At 39.7% G+C, this 13,025-nt stretch overlaps 1 protein-coding gene across 7 annotated transcripts in view; it reads left to right on the top strand.

Moving 5' to 3' along the window:
• The window catches only part of NTRK2 (neurotrophic receptor tyrosine kinase 2), a 201,032-nt gene that overhangs the window by 9,138 nt on the left and 178,869 nt on the right, over nt 1–13,025 (top strand). For all 7 annotated transcript variants that reach the window (XM_039566951.1, XM_039566957.1, XM_039566952.1 and 4 more), the window contains exons 2-3: nt 10,647–10,721; nt 10,951–11,022. In XM_039566951.1, coding sequence (XP_039422885.1) covers nt 10,647–10,721; nt 10,951–11,022 — 147 coding nt within the window. The remainder of the gene's footprint in view (nt 1–10,646; nt 10,722–10,950; nt 11,023–13,025) is intronic.

Here is a 13,025-nt window from a genome sequence, read left to right as displayed (position 1 = left end):
TGGGCTTGTCAGGCTTACTGGGCATGGACTGGGAGACCTTTCCACAGCATGTGCTGTGGGCGTCATGCGCTGGACTTACTAATCATGTCTGGGACTGTCCCAGGCCTTGGCATTTATAATCTGGCAACTCCCTACTAACTGTGAAGGCACTTAACTCAGCTGGCTACTCTCCGCAATGGAGAACGCGCTTCTTCCAGGAAGTGATTCAGGAGGCTGAATTAGGGTCCCACTGCAAATTACCCAATGCAGTCATCCCCCTCCATCTCCACTGGCTATTAAGAAAACATTGGGGACTTAGGTCACTGGAGTGAGGGGCAAAAGCAAGACCTTTGTTTTAGCAAGCAGGGTCATACTGTGGAGTAAACTGATTTTGTGGTCCTAGGTAACCATTTCAGCATGCATGCGAAGAGCTGCTCTGCTAGAAGCAGAGCATGGGTCTGAATGAAGGTCTTGCATGTCAGCATCTTAACTGCTGGTCCTGTATGGTGTACAGATGTGGGCTTGCCTTGGTTCTTCCTGTCTGAGTTGCCTTCTTTGGCATGGAATATTCAAATGTGCTTTTGGGTCAGAGAGCAGGACAGTCTGTTTAGCTAAGAGGCTGTGATGGTTATTTGTGTAGTGAGACAGCTGGGTCCTGCTCCTGCTTCACTGAGTGCTCAATTAAAGCAAAAATGAGAGCAGCATAAACATTCTTTCAGATGGCTTTGTAAATATGGTATCTTCTGAGAGACTGGAATCATATTTCCTTAGGGAGAGGAAGAAATTGAACCTGGTACCTCTGGAGCATTATTTACAGCATTTCCTCCAAATCTGTGGTCTTCAACCTCATACAAAGATGTCTTCCCCCCGCCCCCCCCCCCCCCCCCCCCTCAGTTTTTCCACCCACTAGGTGGGTGAATAGTCTATTGCATATTCATCTCCTATTCTCCTCTCCAGTCTTACCTCTTCTAATTTTTATAAACAGGTTTTGGAGCACAAGATGCATACGGTGATCTTCACCTGGTAAACACATATACTGTACTTTCCAGCTGGGAGCAGTTTTGTTCACTCCATGGGTCTAACTATGTAGTGTACATAAGCATATGCTTTAAGTGTTTTAAGTTTAGAGTGGTAGTAAGTAAGCATGTTTCTAAGACTCTACTGTGCACATATCACAGAATCACAGAATATGCTGAGTTGAAAGGGACCCTCAAGGATCATTGAGTCCAGCTCCTGGCCCTGCACAGCACCATCCCCAAGAGTCACACCATGTGCCTGAGAGCATTGTCCAAATGCTTCTTGAACTGTCAGGCTGGTGCTGTGACCACTTCCCTGGGGGAGCCTTTCCCAGTGCCCAGCCACCCTCTGGGTGAAAAATTCTTTCATTATATCCAGCCTCAACCTCCCCTGACACAACTTCAGGCCATTCCCTTGGGTTCTGTCACTGGTCACCATAGAGGAGAGATCAGTGTCTGCCCCTCCCCTTTCCCTCATGAGGAAGTTGTAGATTGTGATGAGGTCTGTTCCCAGTCTCCCCATCTCCAGGCTGAACCGACCAGGTGACCTCAGCCGGTCCTCATACGGCTTCCCCTCAAGACCCTTCACCATTTTTGTTGCTGTCCTTTGGATGGTCTCTAATAGTTTAATGTCTTTCTTATACTGTGGTGCCCAAAATTGCACACAATATTTGGGGTGCAGCCATTGCAGACTAAAGTGGGACAATCCCCTCCCTTGACTGGCTGGCAGTGCTTTTGGCATTATTTATAAATATAATAAAATTACAACAGATTGCAAACATTTTGAATTGGCACAAATCCATGTAACATCAAGGCACCTAAATAGAAAAATATTAATGCTGGATACTACTTCTGCTGTAAACACCACTGCAAATCCTGGATCACGTTTGTGTGCTGTGACTGTCTTGTTGCCTGAAGCCTATGTCATTTAGGGGATATGAAGGTAGCACAGGTGCAGAAACTACTTGCCTTAGAGTTTGGTGTGGGTGGACTCCTCCTTTCCTGCTCTGAACATTTCTTCCAACTGTTTGTGGCACTCCTGTCTGCATTGAGACAGGGCAGTTGTTCCTTCTCTTGCATGGCTTGGTTGCATGAAGGGTTTTTGCCTGTTTTAGAGCACTTCTGTGTGTTCTCATGACTTTTAATGAAATTGTAGCAGTGTTGCTCTTCACACTGAGTGTCTAAAATAGAAGGTTTAGGAGGTGAGAGTCCCAACAGCTGGAGGTATCCTCAAAATGCTGATCAATCTTGTATTTGCAGGTGAAGAATTCACCATCACCATGTATGTCTTGGGACAGGGGCAATGCTGCAGAGGGTGTGTAGGATGGAGGAATGCTGGAAGGTGTGTCTGCTACTGGGATGCAGTCCTGAGAACCATAAGCAGAAACAGGCTGGAGAATGAGAGATATACTACTCTGCTCATAAGCAGTGACAAAAGCTTTGAAGGTAAATGAAGAATGCTGTGAAAGTAGTGGTGGTGAGGAGAAGGCAGCTTTGCAGGGGTAGTGAAGAAGGTTGAAGACTGTAGCTAAAGATGTCACCTTGTGAAACAGGTTCATGCAGGGTAAGAGTTTCATTCAAAGGTAAAATGGTAGAGAAGGTAATCTAAGACTTCAAACTATTCAAATGGAAAAGAAATGCTTACAAAAGAGTGTATTTTCCTTATACTTTAGAAGTATACCAACAAATACATCCGTGAGCAGGCTTTAAGTACAAGTTGATCACAGTGTAGAAGGAGCATTGCATTTGTCGCATAGCAAAACATACAGAAATACAAAGAGAAAACTGAAAGACATAGGACAGTTGTCTGGGTGTACCATTGTGACAGAGAATTTGCTCAAAATCAAACTGGCCTAGTACAAGGGTGTGGAAAGTTATGGAAACAGTAGCAGCAATGTGGCAGTCAGCATGAGTATTAGAAATATTCTGGATTCTGACAATTGCGCAGAAAGCGTAATAAACACATCACTATGCTAATATATGCAGTGTAAGTAAGAAACTACTTATGTTAAATGAAGAACAGGATTCCTCAAGTAGAATAATGCTGATGGAAGAAGCTGTGAATTCCAAAGATTGGCCAACTAAAATGAGAAGTGGACTATACAGTAATGTAAATAAATGTGATGAGGTGAAATAGGAAACTGTGAAGAGCACATAAATGTGAAACAGTGAAGAATGACTGTGAAAGGCAATACAAATCGTTGAAACGCTCTCTGAAAAATGCATTGGCTAAATTTAAGTGGTAAGATTGATGTCAACATACAGAAGGTGGCAACCTGTTCTAGTGCTAGAAAGAGGTAAATGTCAGGAAAGTCAGTATCATGGAAAGACAAAAGGACAACCCATAACCCTCTTGGAATGTTTCAGTAACATAATGTGAAATTCTATTCATGTGTGTTTTTCATTAAAAGACAAGAATCTCTTGGAGAAGACACAGATCTGTGGTCAGGGCTACACGAGATATTTCACAGGTATTAGAAAGGAGTCTAGGAAACCAGTTGTGAACCATGGCAGCAGATGATATCATTTGCGGAATGGAAAAACGTCTACCAGTTGGGTTCTCCATGTAATATTTGCACAGAAAAGGGGTAGAGGTTATGACCGTATGTAGTCTCTTGAGACTTAAATAAAAACAGAAAAAAAGAAACTTTTTGCTGGTTTATGGAAAGGGGAATATTTTTTGAGTTGCGAGGAGTCAAATTGTTCAGCAAATTTAATGTATTAACAGGATATAGATGGATTTTCCTGGATAGATGGCTTTAAGTTTTGCAGCGTTGCTCCACCCTTTGGAAGTACTGCTTTTTGATCTGTATCTGGCATGAGGTCCACTGCACGCAGTGAATGAGACAGTGGACAGGGTAGCAGGTGAGGATATAGGTCTTGATGATCCAACAATCCAGAGCAGATTGATTAGAGTATTTGATATTCTAAGAGCCAGTAATTTTAAACTGAAAAAAGCCAAATATTAATGTCAAACACTGAGAATTGTATATGTGGGAGAAGACTGACTTCAAAGGAGATTTCAGAAGGACTTTCTTATGTTGAGTGAAAGAGTCAAGGAATATTGAACATGTCAGAACCCAGAGCCAGGAAAAAAAAACTGTTGTGGGGGATACTGATTTATGCCAGAAGTGCTATCTAACTCTGAAGGATGTCCAGATACCTAAGACATTTTTTCCAGAAAGTCGCTGTCTGAGTATGTGCACCTGAAAGGAAGAGAATTCCAAGGTTTTGACAGCAACCAAGAAGCTTTAATATTTCGATTCACTGAGAGACTTAAAAAGATGCATGTAAGGGATGGTTGTGTGAAATTCTACTGTGCTTTTGTGGAACTGATGTTTTTCCATTCTCATTTGCATCAAGGCCAGTGACAGCTATAGAGATGGTGTATGCAAGTGCTGAAAAGAGAGTATTTGCATTACTACTTTTTGAAGAGTAGGTGGTTCTGCGAGAGAAAGAAATGTCACATATATTTGTATTTATTCATTCCTTTGAGATGCTCTTTCGTCCTTGCTAGGAAATAATAACATAATCAACAACAACAATAATAATAAAGAATAGCTTTATGACTGCTTTCTGTTGAGAAATAATGGAAGGGCACATTCACTACTCTCCTCTTGTATGTTAATTTACTGTGTCATTTTTAGCATATATATTATAAAGGGTCTGTACAGGAGTTTAAGCCTCTTCCTAGCAATCTGCATAAATTATTTCATACACAGGGGATGAAGACGTGTTTTGAAGATAAGTATAACATCAGAGATTAGGATATCTCTTTGAGAATAAATAGGCCATTTTTTGGCCTTCTGACAATAAAAAGGAATATCAGCTTTTCCAAAATACCTTTGCTAAGGAAAAACTAATCTGTAGCTCTCATGTTTTCCTGGAAAAACATCAAAAATTGATGTCTTGATGAAATACCAAATGTACAAACTTGGGGATCTCAAAGGGGAGGCCAGGTCTCTAAATTGAGAAAATACTTAAATAAGCTCTGCATGAATTTGGGGGAAAGTAATTCTGAAGGTGGAACTCATCAAGGGCATAAATATTAAATCTGGACAGCTGCATGAAATGTCTTAAGTTTGCTTGATTCGGTAGTCTGCTATCTGAAGAGAAAAAACCAAGCATCTTGAAGCCAAGCCAGAAACATAAGTAAGACCAAGGATGTATTACATTTCATTTTCCCTGCCTTACAATAACTTTCTGTAAACTTTGCATTCCAGGCATATTCATTTATTTTTACTTTGCCTTCATGCTGTAAAGTGGGAACTAAGGTTGGCTGGCAAACCATAGACTTCCCATATTCCAGGCAGTTGTAGTCATAAGCAAAGGTGTGGATCTGCTCCTGCAGTGCCAAAAAAAGAGTGGTATCTTCACTGAATTCCCGTTTTCTTCTGCTTTAAACTGGTGGGTTGGCACTAAGGTTCAGGATGATGGCTTTGGAGAATCAATTTGCAATGGCAACTATGTGCTACTAATTGGATAATAGTATATTGTTGTGGAGCAGAATGTCTGGGCCCTGTTGCCTCCTGGCAGTTGACACAGCCGTACATCAAGAACAGGGAATTCTTGAAATTAACTGATCTCTGACCTTGCCTGTGAGATACTGAGTTCCAGATTGTCCTGAACAACACATTACCTGAGTGTGGGATGTGTGTAGTACAGGATTTGCTCAAAAAAAGGGCATGCCTGTGTAAAGAAAGATCCCAGAGCTGATTATGTTGTTTCCAGAGCTGCTGTACTGGCATGTGGAGAGCTATTTCCTGTAGTCTTCTGTGACTTATGGTTAAATACTCTAAATGTGAGGAAAAGACCCTTAGGGAACCTGTGATAGTGGCAACCAGTTTTTCACTCTTTGTGATATACAGGGTGATTCACGGTTTAAAAAAAAAAAAAAATACCACTGTAGTACTTGCTCAGAATTTGTCAGGAGACACCAGGCAGCCAAGGATGGAGTCAAGCACTGGTAAAATTGCTGAATGCTAGGTAAGTCCACCATGGATTGTCTCAACACATCTCAACACACTGCATCTTTCCTGAGTTATGGCATGCTCCTCTAGCAGTAGAAGTTCTGTTTCCTGAAGTCATCCTCGTGAAATCTTGCACTTACAGTACCAGATGGAGAAAGCAAAATAGAATAAAATAATTGGAATAAGCTTGTATATCTGTAGAATACTTGTTGGATTTAGGTGTCTATATCATGCTCATTGCTTGATAGAAGTTTCCTTCCTAAAGGAAGGTTGGTACTTTGCAGGAAGGTTTCTTGATTGAGCAGAGGTTATACCATTGATGCCTACATCTGTCTGAAACTTTATGTTCCCAATATGCAACACTGTGTAGCTCTGTGTTTCATTTTCCAACTGTGAGTTCATACCACTTCAGCATTATTTTAAACTTGGTTTCAGAGGGGCTACAAATAAAACCCATTTGAATATGCCAGGTTTCACCAAGTGATGTATCAAGTTTACAAGTTTTACATGATCTTAATGCATACCAATGAATCGGCCTACGTTTGTTGAAAATGCCTCTAAGTTCTAGCCTACCTTTTGATGAACTTGGTATGACATTTGAGTTTGTAAGAAGATATGGCACTAGGGAAGTTTTCAATGTTTAATTTTCAGTGTTAACATACAGCTCTCACAGTAGTATAGACTAGGGACATATGTGACCTGTCATTAAATGGTAATTCATCTACTGACAGTTCAATGTCTGAAGTGTGCTGCCTTTGTCCCCTAAAGACTTAGTGAAAAAATAACTTGGAATATAAAGTTTTCCCAAAGTTCAGACACATTTCACCAGTGAGTATTTATTAATTTAAAAAACATTTTTCCCCAGTTGTATGAACTAGAGCTAGACATATAATTGTTTTATTTTTTGTAGTGTTAAGAAAATATGCTTCCCATAAAGGGAGTTTCTGGCAACAGGAATACTTCTTGAGCTGCACTACAGTGTTGTTTGCTTGCGTCTATGTTGTTAAGACCAGCATGTGCTAGTTTTTTTTCCAGCATGTCCTTACAGCTCCAAATGGAGTATAGGAAATAGAGTAAGTATGTTAGAAAGGCATATTTCTGCTGGCCATTTTTATTCAGGTTAAGGAAAAGATTTGAAAGTTGGCATGAAATGCTTTTTTGAAATTACTACAGAATAAAGTAATCTAGATGGCTTTAAAAATCAGAACCCACTTTCTCTTAATGCTCTTGCAGTTCAGAAGTTGCTTCACTGATGTTAAACATAATCTGTAGCCTTTCACTCTTGTAATGAGCAAAAGTGAAGACCACCCTCTTAAAGGAGGTCTTATTTGGAGGAGTTGACTCTTATAGGTTAGGATTTTAAGCTATTGTTTCCAAAATGTTGTAGCAGTGGTGAAGTGTGTGTGACACTATTCATTAGCCACTGAAGTGTGACGAGATCAACGTGGTATTGTAGGTTGCAATGTGCATCCTAAGTGTGTGATTCTGAATGCCTTTATTAGAATTAATCTGTAGTTTACAATGGGGAGATTAAGTTAAAGGTCTGAAGACAATTGTTGTTTACTGATTACTCATTGAAGGAAAGGCAGAATGCTATAGTATAATCAGCAAATATCTTTGTAGGCAGCTGCAGGCTTGATTTAGAGGCAGCAGCCAGTATTTGTGAACCGATACGTGTGGTCTGTATACTGCTATCCAGCCAGGTTCTGGCAGTGCTGCAGTGCTGTTGTGTGCAGTGGGAGCTTCCAAGCTCTTCACGTGACTTCAGCCAGCCGTGAGTCAGTATGTTTTTCTTTTTGCTACAATAAAAATGATCAGTTAAAGAATAGGGTGGATATTCTTAAGGGCAAGCAGGCAAATTACATTCCTCAGTGTCGCCCACTGCAAGTCAAAGCTTTTAGAGTATTAATGTTTGATGATAAGTAACATTAAGGTAGAGTAGTTGTGAAGAAGGTAAAAATAGACTTCAGTTAGGGAGAGGTTTTATTTCAGATCTCCCTCTAAATTAAACCAAAGAGCAACTTCCCCTTACAGGGTACAGCTACATCATTCTACTCTTTTCTTTTTCACTGCTATGACATAGCTGCAAAGGCTGAACTTGAAACAGGCTTGTTAAGTGAGTAAGGAAGTGTAAGAAGACCTGTTTATGGTAAATTACATCTGTACACTCTTTTTTCAAGGACTTCCAACTGCGTGAACTTTGCTTTACTGTTGTGTTGTGTACCAAGAGTTTTTACAAGTGTATTGCAGAGCAGTTACTGAGTTAGTTGCACTTAGACAAAAATTCTGGGTCCCAACCAGTATGGCTGCGGAAAAGCAATGGTTTCTTTTGGTTCTTTCAGCTAGGAACTGGAATAACAAATCATTCATCTTAAAGAAACTAGTACCAGCTCAGAGTAAAGAGTGCCCTCCTCTCCCACACATAGAGTTTCTTCTAAGGAATGCAATAAGAGAAGGAAAGAAGGTACCATAAACTCATGCTACTACTTCCCAAATATAATCTGTTTGGTCTATTCCCTGGTGGACCAATACCAATCTTTTTATACAAATTGTGTGCTCATACTAAGATTTTTGTCTGATGTAAATTGTGGTAGCTTCATTGGCTTCAGCAGAGCTGAACTATTTTACACTGAGGCTTAACACAGGATGTAATACACTAACAAATTTTTGTGCAAAACTGTAAGTTATGTCAGGTTCTGGAGTTTCTTGTAGTGAGTGGTTCTGGTTAAATGTTTGCGTGATTAAAATTGGAATGTCAGATGTGGATGGGTGATACTTGTGTTTAAGTGATGGATCTGTATTTTGGCAGTGTTTGTCAGGGTTTTGGGTTTCTTTTATGGCTTAATTTTTATCTAGTGCAACCGGTTATTCTGTTTCTTTTCTTTAAATCTGAGTCTCTTCATACTCTGTGTTTCACTGTCCGTTTTCCTTAATTCCTGCTCTTACGTGATTTCCATATCTCTGTCTGACCTTGAAAGGATTCCTGTTGTTTGATAACTGAGGACAGGATGAGGAAGGTATCTTTGAAACCTCTTGCATAACTTTCTTTTAGCGTTACGAGGTCCAAGTGACAGAGAAGACGATACTTAACTGAAGAATGAGTTCATGTTTAGAGGAAGTATGATCATTGACTTGCAGGACTCTTAGATGAAAGAATTGATAGATTTTTATATACTATTTCATGTTACTTGGCAAAATATGTAAACTTACCACCTCACAAAAAAGCAAACAAACAAAATAGATTAGTAAATGCCAAGATAGTAGATCAGGCTGTCTTAAAAATTCAAGAAAGGAAACACAAAAAACAAAGGACTCTTATCTTCTAATGGGTACACTGTGTTAATCTTATTCTGAAAAGTCTTGCAGGGCAGCCGATGTCATATGATGCTGTAGTAATGTGCTCCATCTAGCATCACGCATTGTTTTTTTATTGGCCTTCTTTTTCCCAAGGGACAATGGATGCCATTAGGGGAAACTTTTTACTTTTCCTGGTGCATGGTGAGAGCATAGCCCAAGTCAGCACTGCAGCTTTGGAGGAGAGCCCAACCCAACTTATGGGATTCTCAGGCTTCTGCTGGGATTTAGAAACACAGTGAATTTCTCTTAACACAATCAGCTGAGGTACATGGATTGCCTTTGAAAAGAGCAATACACTTTCTTACTAATTCATCAGAATTCCCTTTAAATACATTCTAAAAAATGCTTAGAATGAAGAAAAGTTTTCTTCTAGCAAAGAAAGACTAACTCATTTTAGGAGAACCCACATCTTTGGTTAGTTTGTGATGCTTATGAAAACACATGTCAATCTCTGTTTAAGTTTTTCTGGGACTGGGCCTATCTTTTGAAATGTGTGGACTCTTTAGCAAGGCATGCCTTAAATCAGGCATACTTTTCTGCCCATAATGTCAGAAGAATTGCAGTTTCCACTTATTTCTTCTTCCTGGACTGTATGATTTGCAGGGTGAAACTTCTTTCTGCAGAAGTAATGATACATTTGCTGTGAACATTTTAATTTCCAGTCTGTGGGTTGTCACTGGATATTCATAGATCTCACATGGTGATAATACAAAGACATGCCTGCATTCTTTTAGGCAGAGGTAAATGATACGTGAGTGGACTCAGCTCTTTGGTCTAATATGGCAGTTTCTCTTCTCTTAATTCCTGCTTGTGTACATGAAGTACAAACTATTTTCTCAGTTTCCCCATTGCCACACCCTGTAAAAAGAACTGAAATTACTTTGTGTCAGGGAAAAACTAAGTGTTAGATGTGATTAAGTTAACAACACAATCGAAAAGACTGGGGAAGTCTGATTGTCCCTCATTGTAAGTGGGGATAACTTCAGTACTACCTTTAAACTTGTCCACTTTGTTGTTGTTAAATCCATGAGGAGACATATGTTTTGGAGGATGGCGACATTGTAATGCAGCTTTATTTGGCCTTCAGGTTGACTTGCTTTCTTCATTTCCCCTGTGTAAAACTGAGCTGCTCCCCGTCCCACAAAGTACCATTTAAATGATGAGGAAGATTTTAAGGAGCACGTCTGCTCTTCTAATTAGGACTTTGAACTAATTGCAGTAGGTCAGCAATCATTACTGACTTTCATACCTCAGTGCATGATCTCTGAGCAGTCAAAGTCATGGAAGGATCCACTTACTTCTATCTGTTTTGCTTTTTCAACAGTTACATCGCAAATCAGCGCAATTTAGAAAGTATCAATGACAATGAGGTTGGATTTTATGTTGGACTTAAAAATCTGTGAGTATGGGATACATTTTATAAAGCTGTTTTTTCTGTATTTTTTTACAGAAGCATGTAGAGACCTTATCAAACTGTATGCCAAACTTTGTGTGTTACTGAGGAAAGTTGTAAATCTTGCAGATGAGCCTTGTAGAGATTTCATCCCAACTCTTACTTTAAAAGTTATTATCATTACACTTCCCTTTGTATTTTAAATACAAATTCTAACAGCTTTATTTTTTCCCAGGACCGTGGTGGATTCAGGCTTAAGATTTGTGTCCCGTCATGCTTTTGTGAAAAACATGAACCTACAATACATGTGAGTAAGAACAGTGTCTTCATTCTAAGTCAAAACTGCCCAACTCGTGTTAATTTATTTATTGTTAATTTACTTCTATCTCATACCATTCGCTTTATTAAAAAATAGTTTAACGAGACAGACTTAGAATGGTCTTCTATCATTAATTGCCCTTAAATAAGATATATTTGGTAAGGGACTGGCGGATCATAAAAACATGTGTGGAAGGACCATCCGGTTTATTATCCTGTCTCTAACAGGAGATGTGTTTTGTGATAAGTAACGTAGCAGAAAGAGTACCTGTCTTGAAGGTATGATGTCCACAGTGTGCATCACTCTCAGTGACACAGGTTTGACTAGCTCTAGTCTGATTCAATGAGTTCTGATTCGATATTCGATGAACATATTTTAGCAGCTGCAGTGCAGGAGGTGCATGCATGGAGCACATCTAATATAATTTGACCAGTGTATGTGCCCAGAGACTGTGACACAACCATGAACCGAAGTCCTGGGGTTGATTCACTTTGAAAGCTCACTCAAGATCAGAAGTAATGCACCCAGAGCAGAATATAGGAATGCTGTTGCTTTCACACCCAAATGTGATTTATAGTTTATGACCTTCAGGAAGCAGAATTTGTACCTGTGCAGCTTTTTGACTGTGTTTTCCTAGATATGTTATGCTTTAGCAAAGGCTGAACTGATCAAAGTTCTCTTTCTAATACAACTTTTGTGCCTTCTAGTGGGACAGACAGAGTAGCTCACTTTGCTGCTTACATGGGAAACTGTGGATGTAGTCCTAAAAAACACTGAGATCATGTGAGTGGCTCAGTTCCTCACAAGTACCCTGTTTTAGCCAAATATTCCAACTGTGTGCTTTACTCCATACATCTTCAATAGATGGACACTAACATGTATTAGCATATAGCTGAACCCTTTGCTTTTATCCTAATGAGGTTGGGAAGACATAATGCCAAACCCTGGCTTTGTAAGATACTTCCTTGTAAAAGGAAAGAATTGTTGAATGTAACACAGGGTTGATTTTATTGCTTTGCTCATGAGATGAAATCCCTTTCCGACCTGTATTTTCCAAGGAACAGCAGTTAATTTGTGTAAGGAAGTGGACATGAATGTCCATTTCTGCTGTCCTTAATGTGGTACAGTCACCAGAGGAGTGTGAACCAATCTTGTGAGCCTGTGAAACTTGTATTACTTCATATAGTCATTAAAAAAGAACTTCTGCTGTAATCAGTTGGTAATATAAGGGAAGTATGTTCCAGAGTAAATTCAAGTGTTTGCCTGTGTAACAGTTGCTCAGTGAGTTATCGTTGTAAACTATGAAACTCCATAAAGCCAAATGCATGTGCACTGGCTGTAGAAATAGTAATAAGAACATACTGTTTCAGGGACATATTTGCAGAGAAAGATTTAGTGACTCTACTGGGAGAGAAGTGAGATTTTCTCTCTGTGCAATGAGGCAGAACAAAGCAAATTCAAGTCTGGGATCAAAAGGAATTCTGTGGTACATTTTTACATCTTTTCCCCATTACCTTAGCTGCTGGGGGGGAATCTATTGGAATACTGTATATAGATTAGGATACTGAATCTACTCATCTTGAAGGTGCTACAGAGAAGAGCAAAGGAACCATAAGGAGCCTGTAAAGCAAATAATATAAGGAGGCTTAGAGCCTGAGTATGTTCAGTGCAATAAAGAGAAGATTGAAAAGGAACATACATCATTGCAATAGGACAAAGAATAATGATTTGAAAATGAAAGAGGGTTGATTTAGATTACATACAAGGAAGAAGTTTTTTACAAAAAGGCTGCTGAAATGCTGGCACAGGTTGCCCAGAGACATGGTGGATGCCCCAGCCCTGGAAGCATTTAGGTTGAGGTTGGACAGAGCTCTGAGCAAGCTGGTCTAGTTGAAGACAGCCCTGCCCATGGCAGGAGAGCTGGAACTAGATTAACTTTAAAGGTCCCTTCCAACCCAAATTATTCAATGATTCTATGCTTCTGTGCTCAT

The sequence above is a fragment of the Corvus cornix genome, chromosome Z (assembly GCF_000738735.6).
Source record: "Corvus cornix cornix isolate S_Up_H32 chromosome Z, ASM73873v5, whole genome shotgun sequence".
Classification (NCBI taxonomy): Eukaryota; Metazoa; Chordata; class Aves; order Passeriformes; family Corvidae; genus Corvus; species Corvus cornix.
Note: the sequence above shows the minus strand (reverse complement) of the source record. Positions and strands in the feature narration are given on the sequence as shown.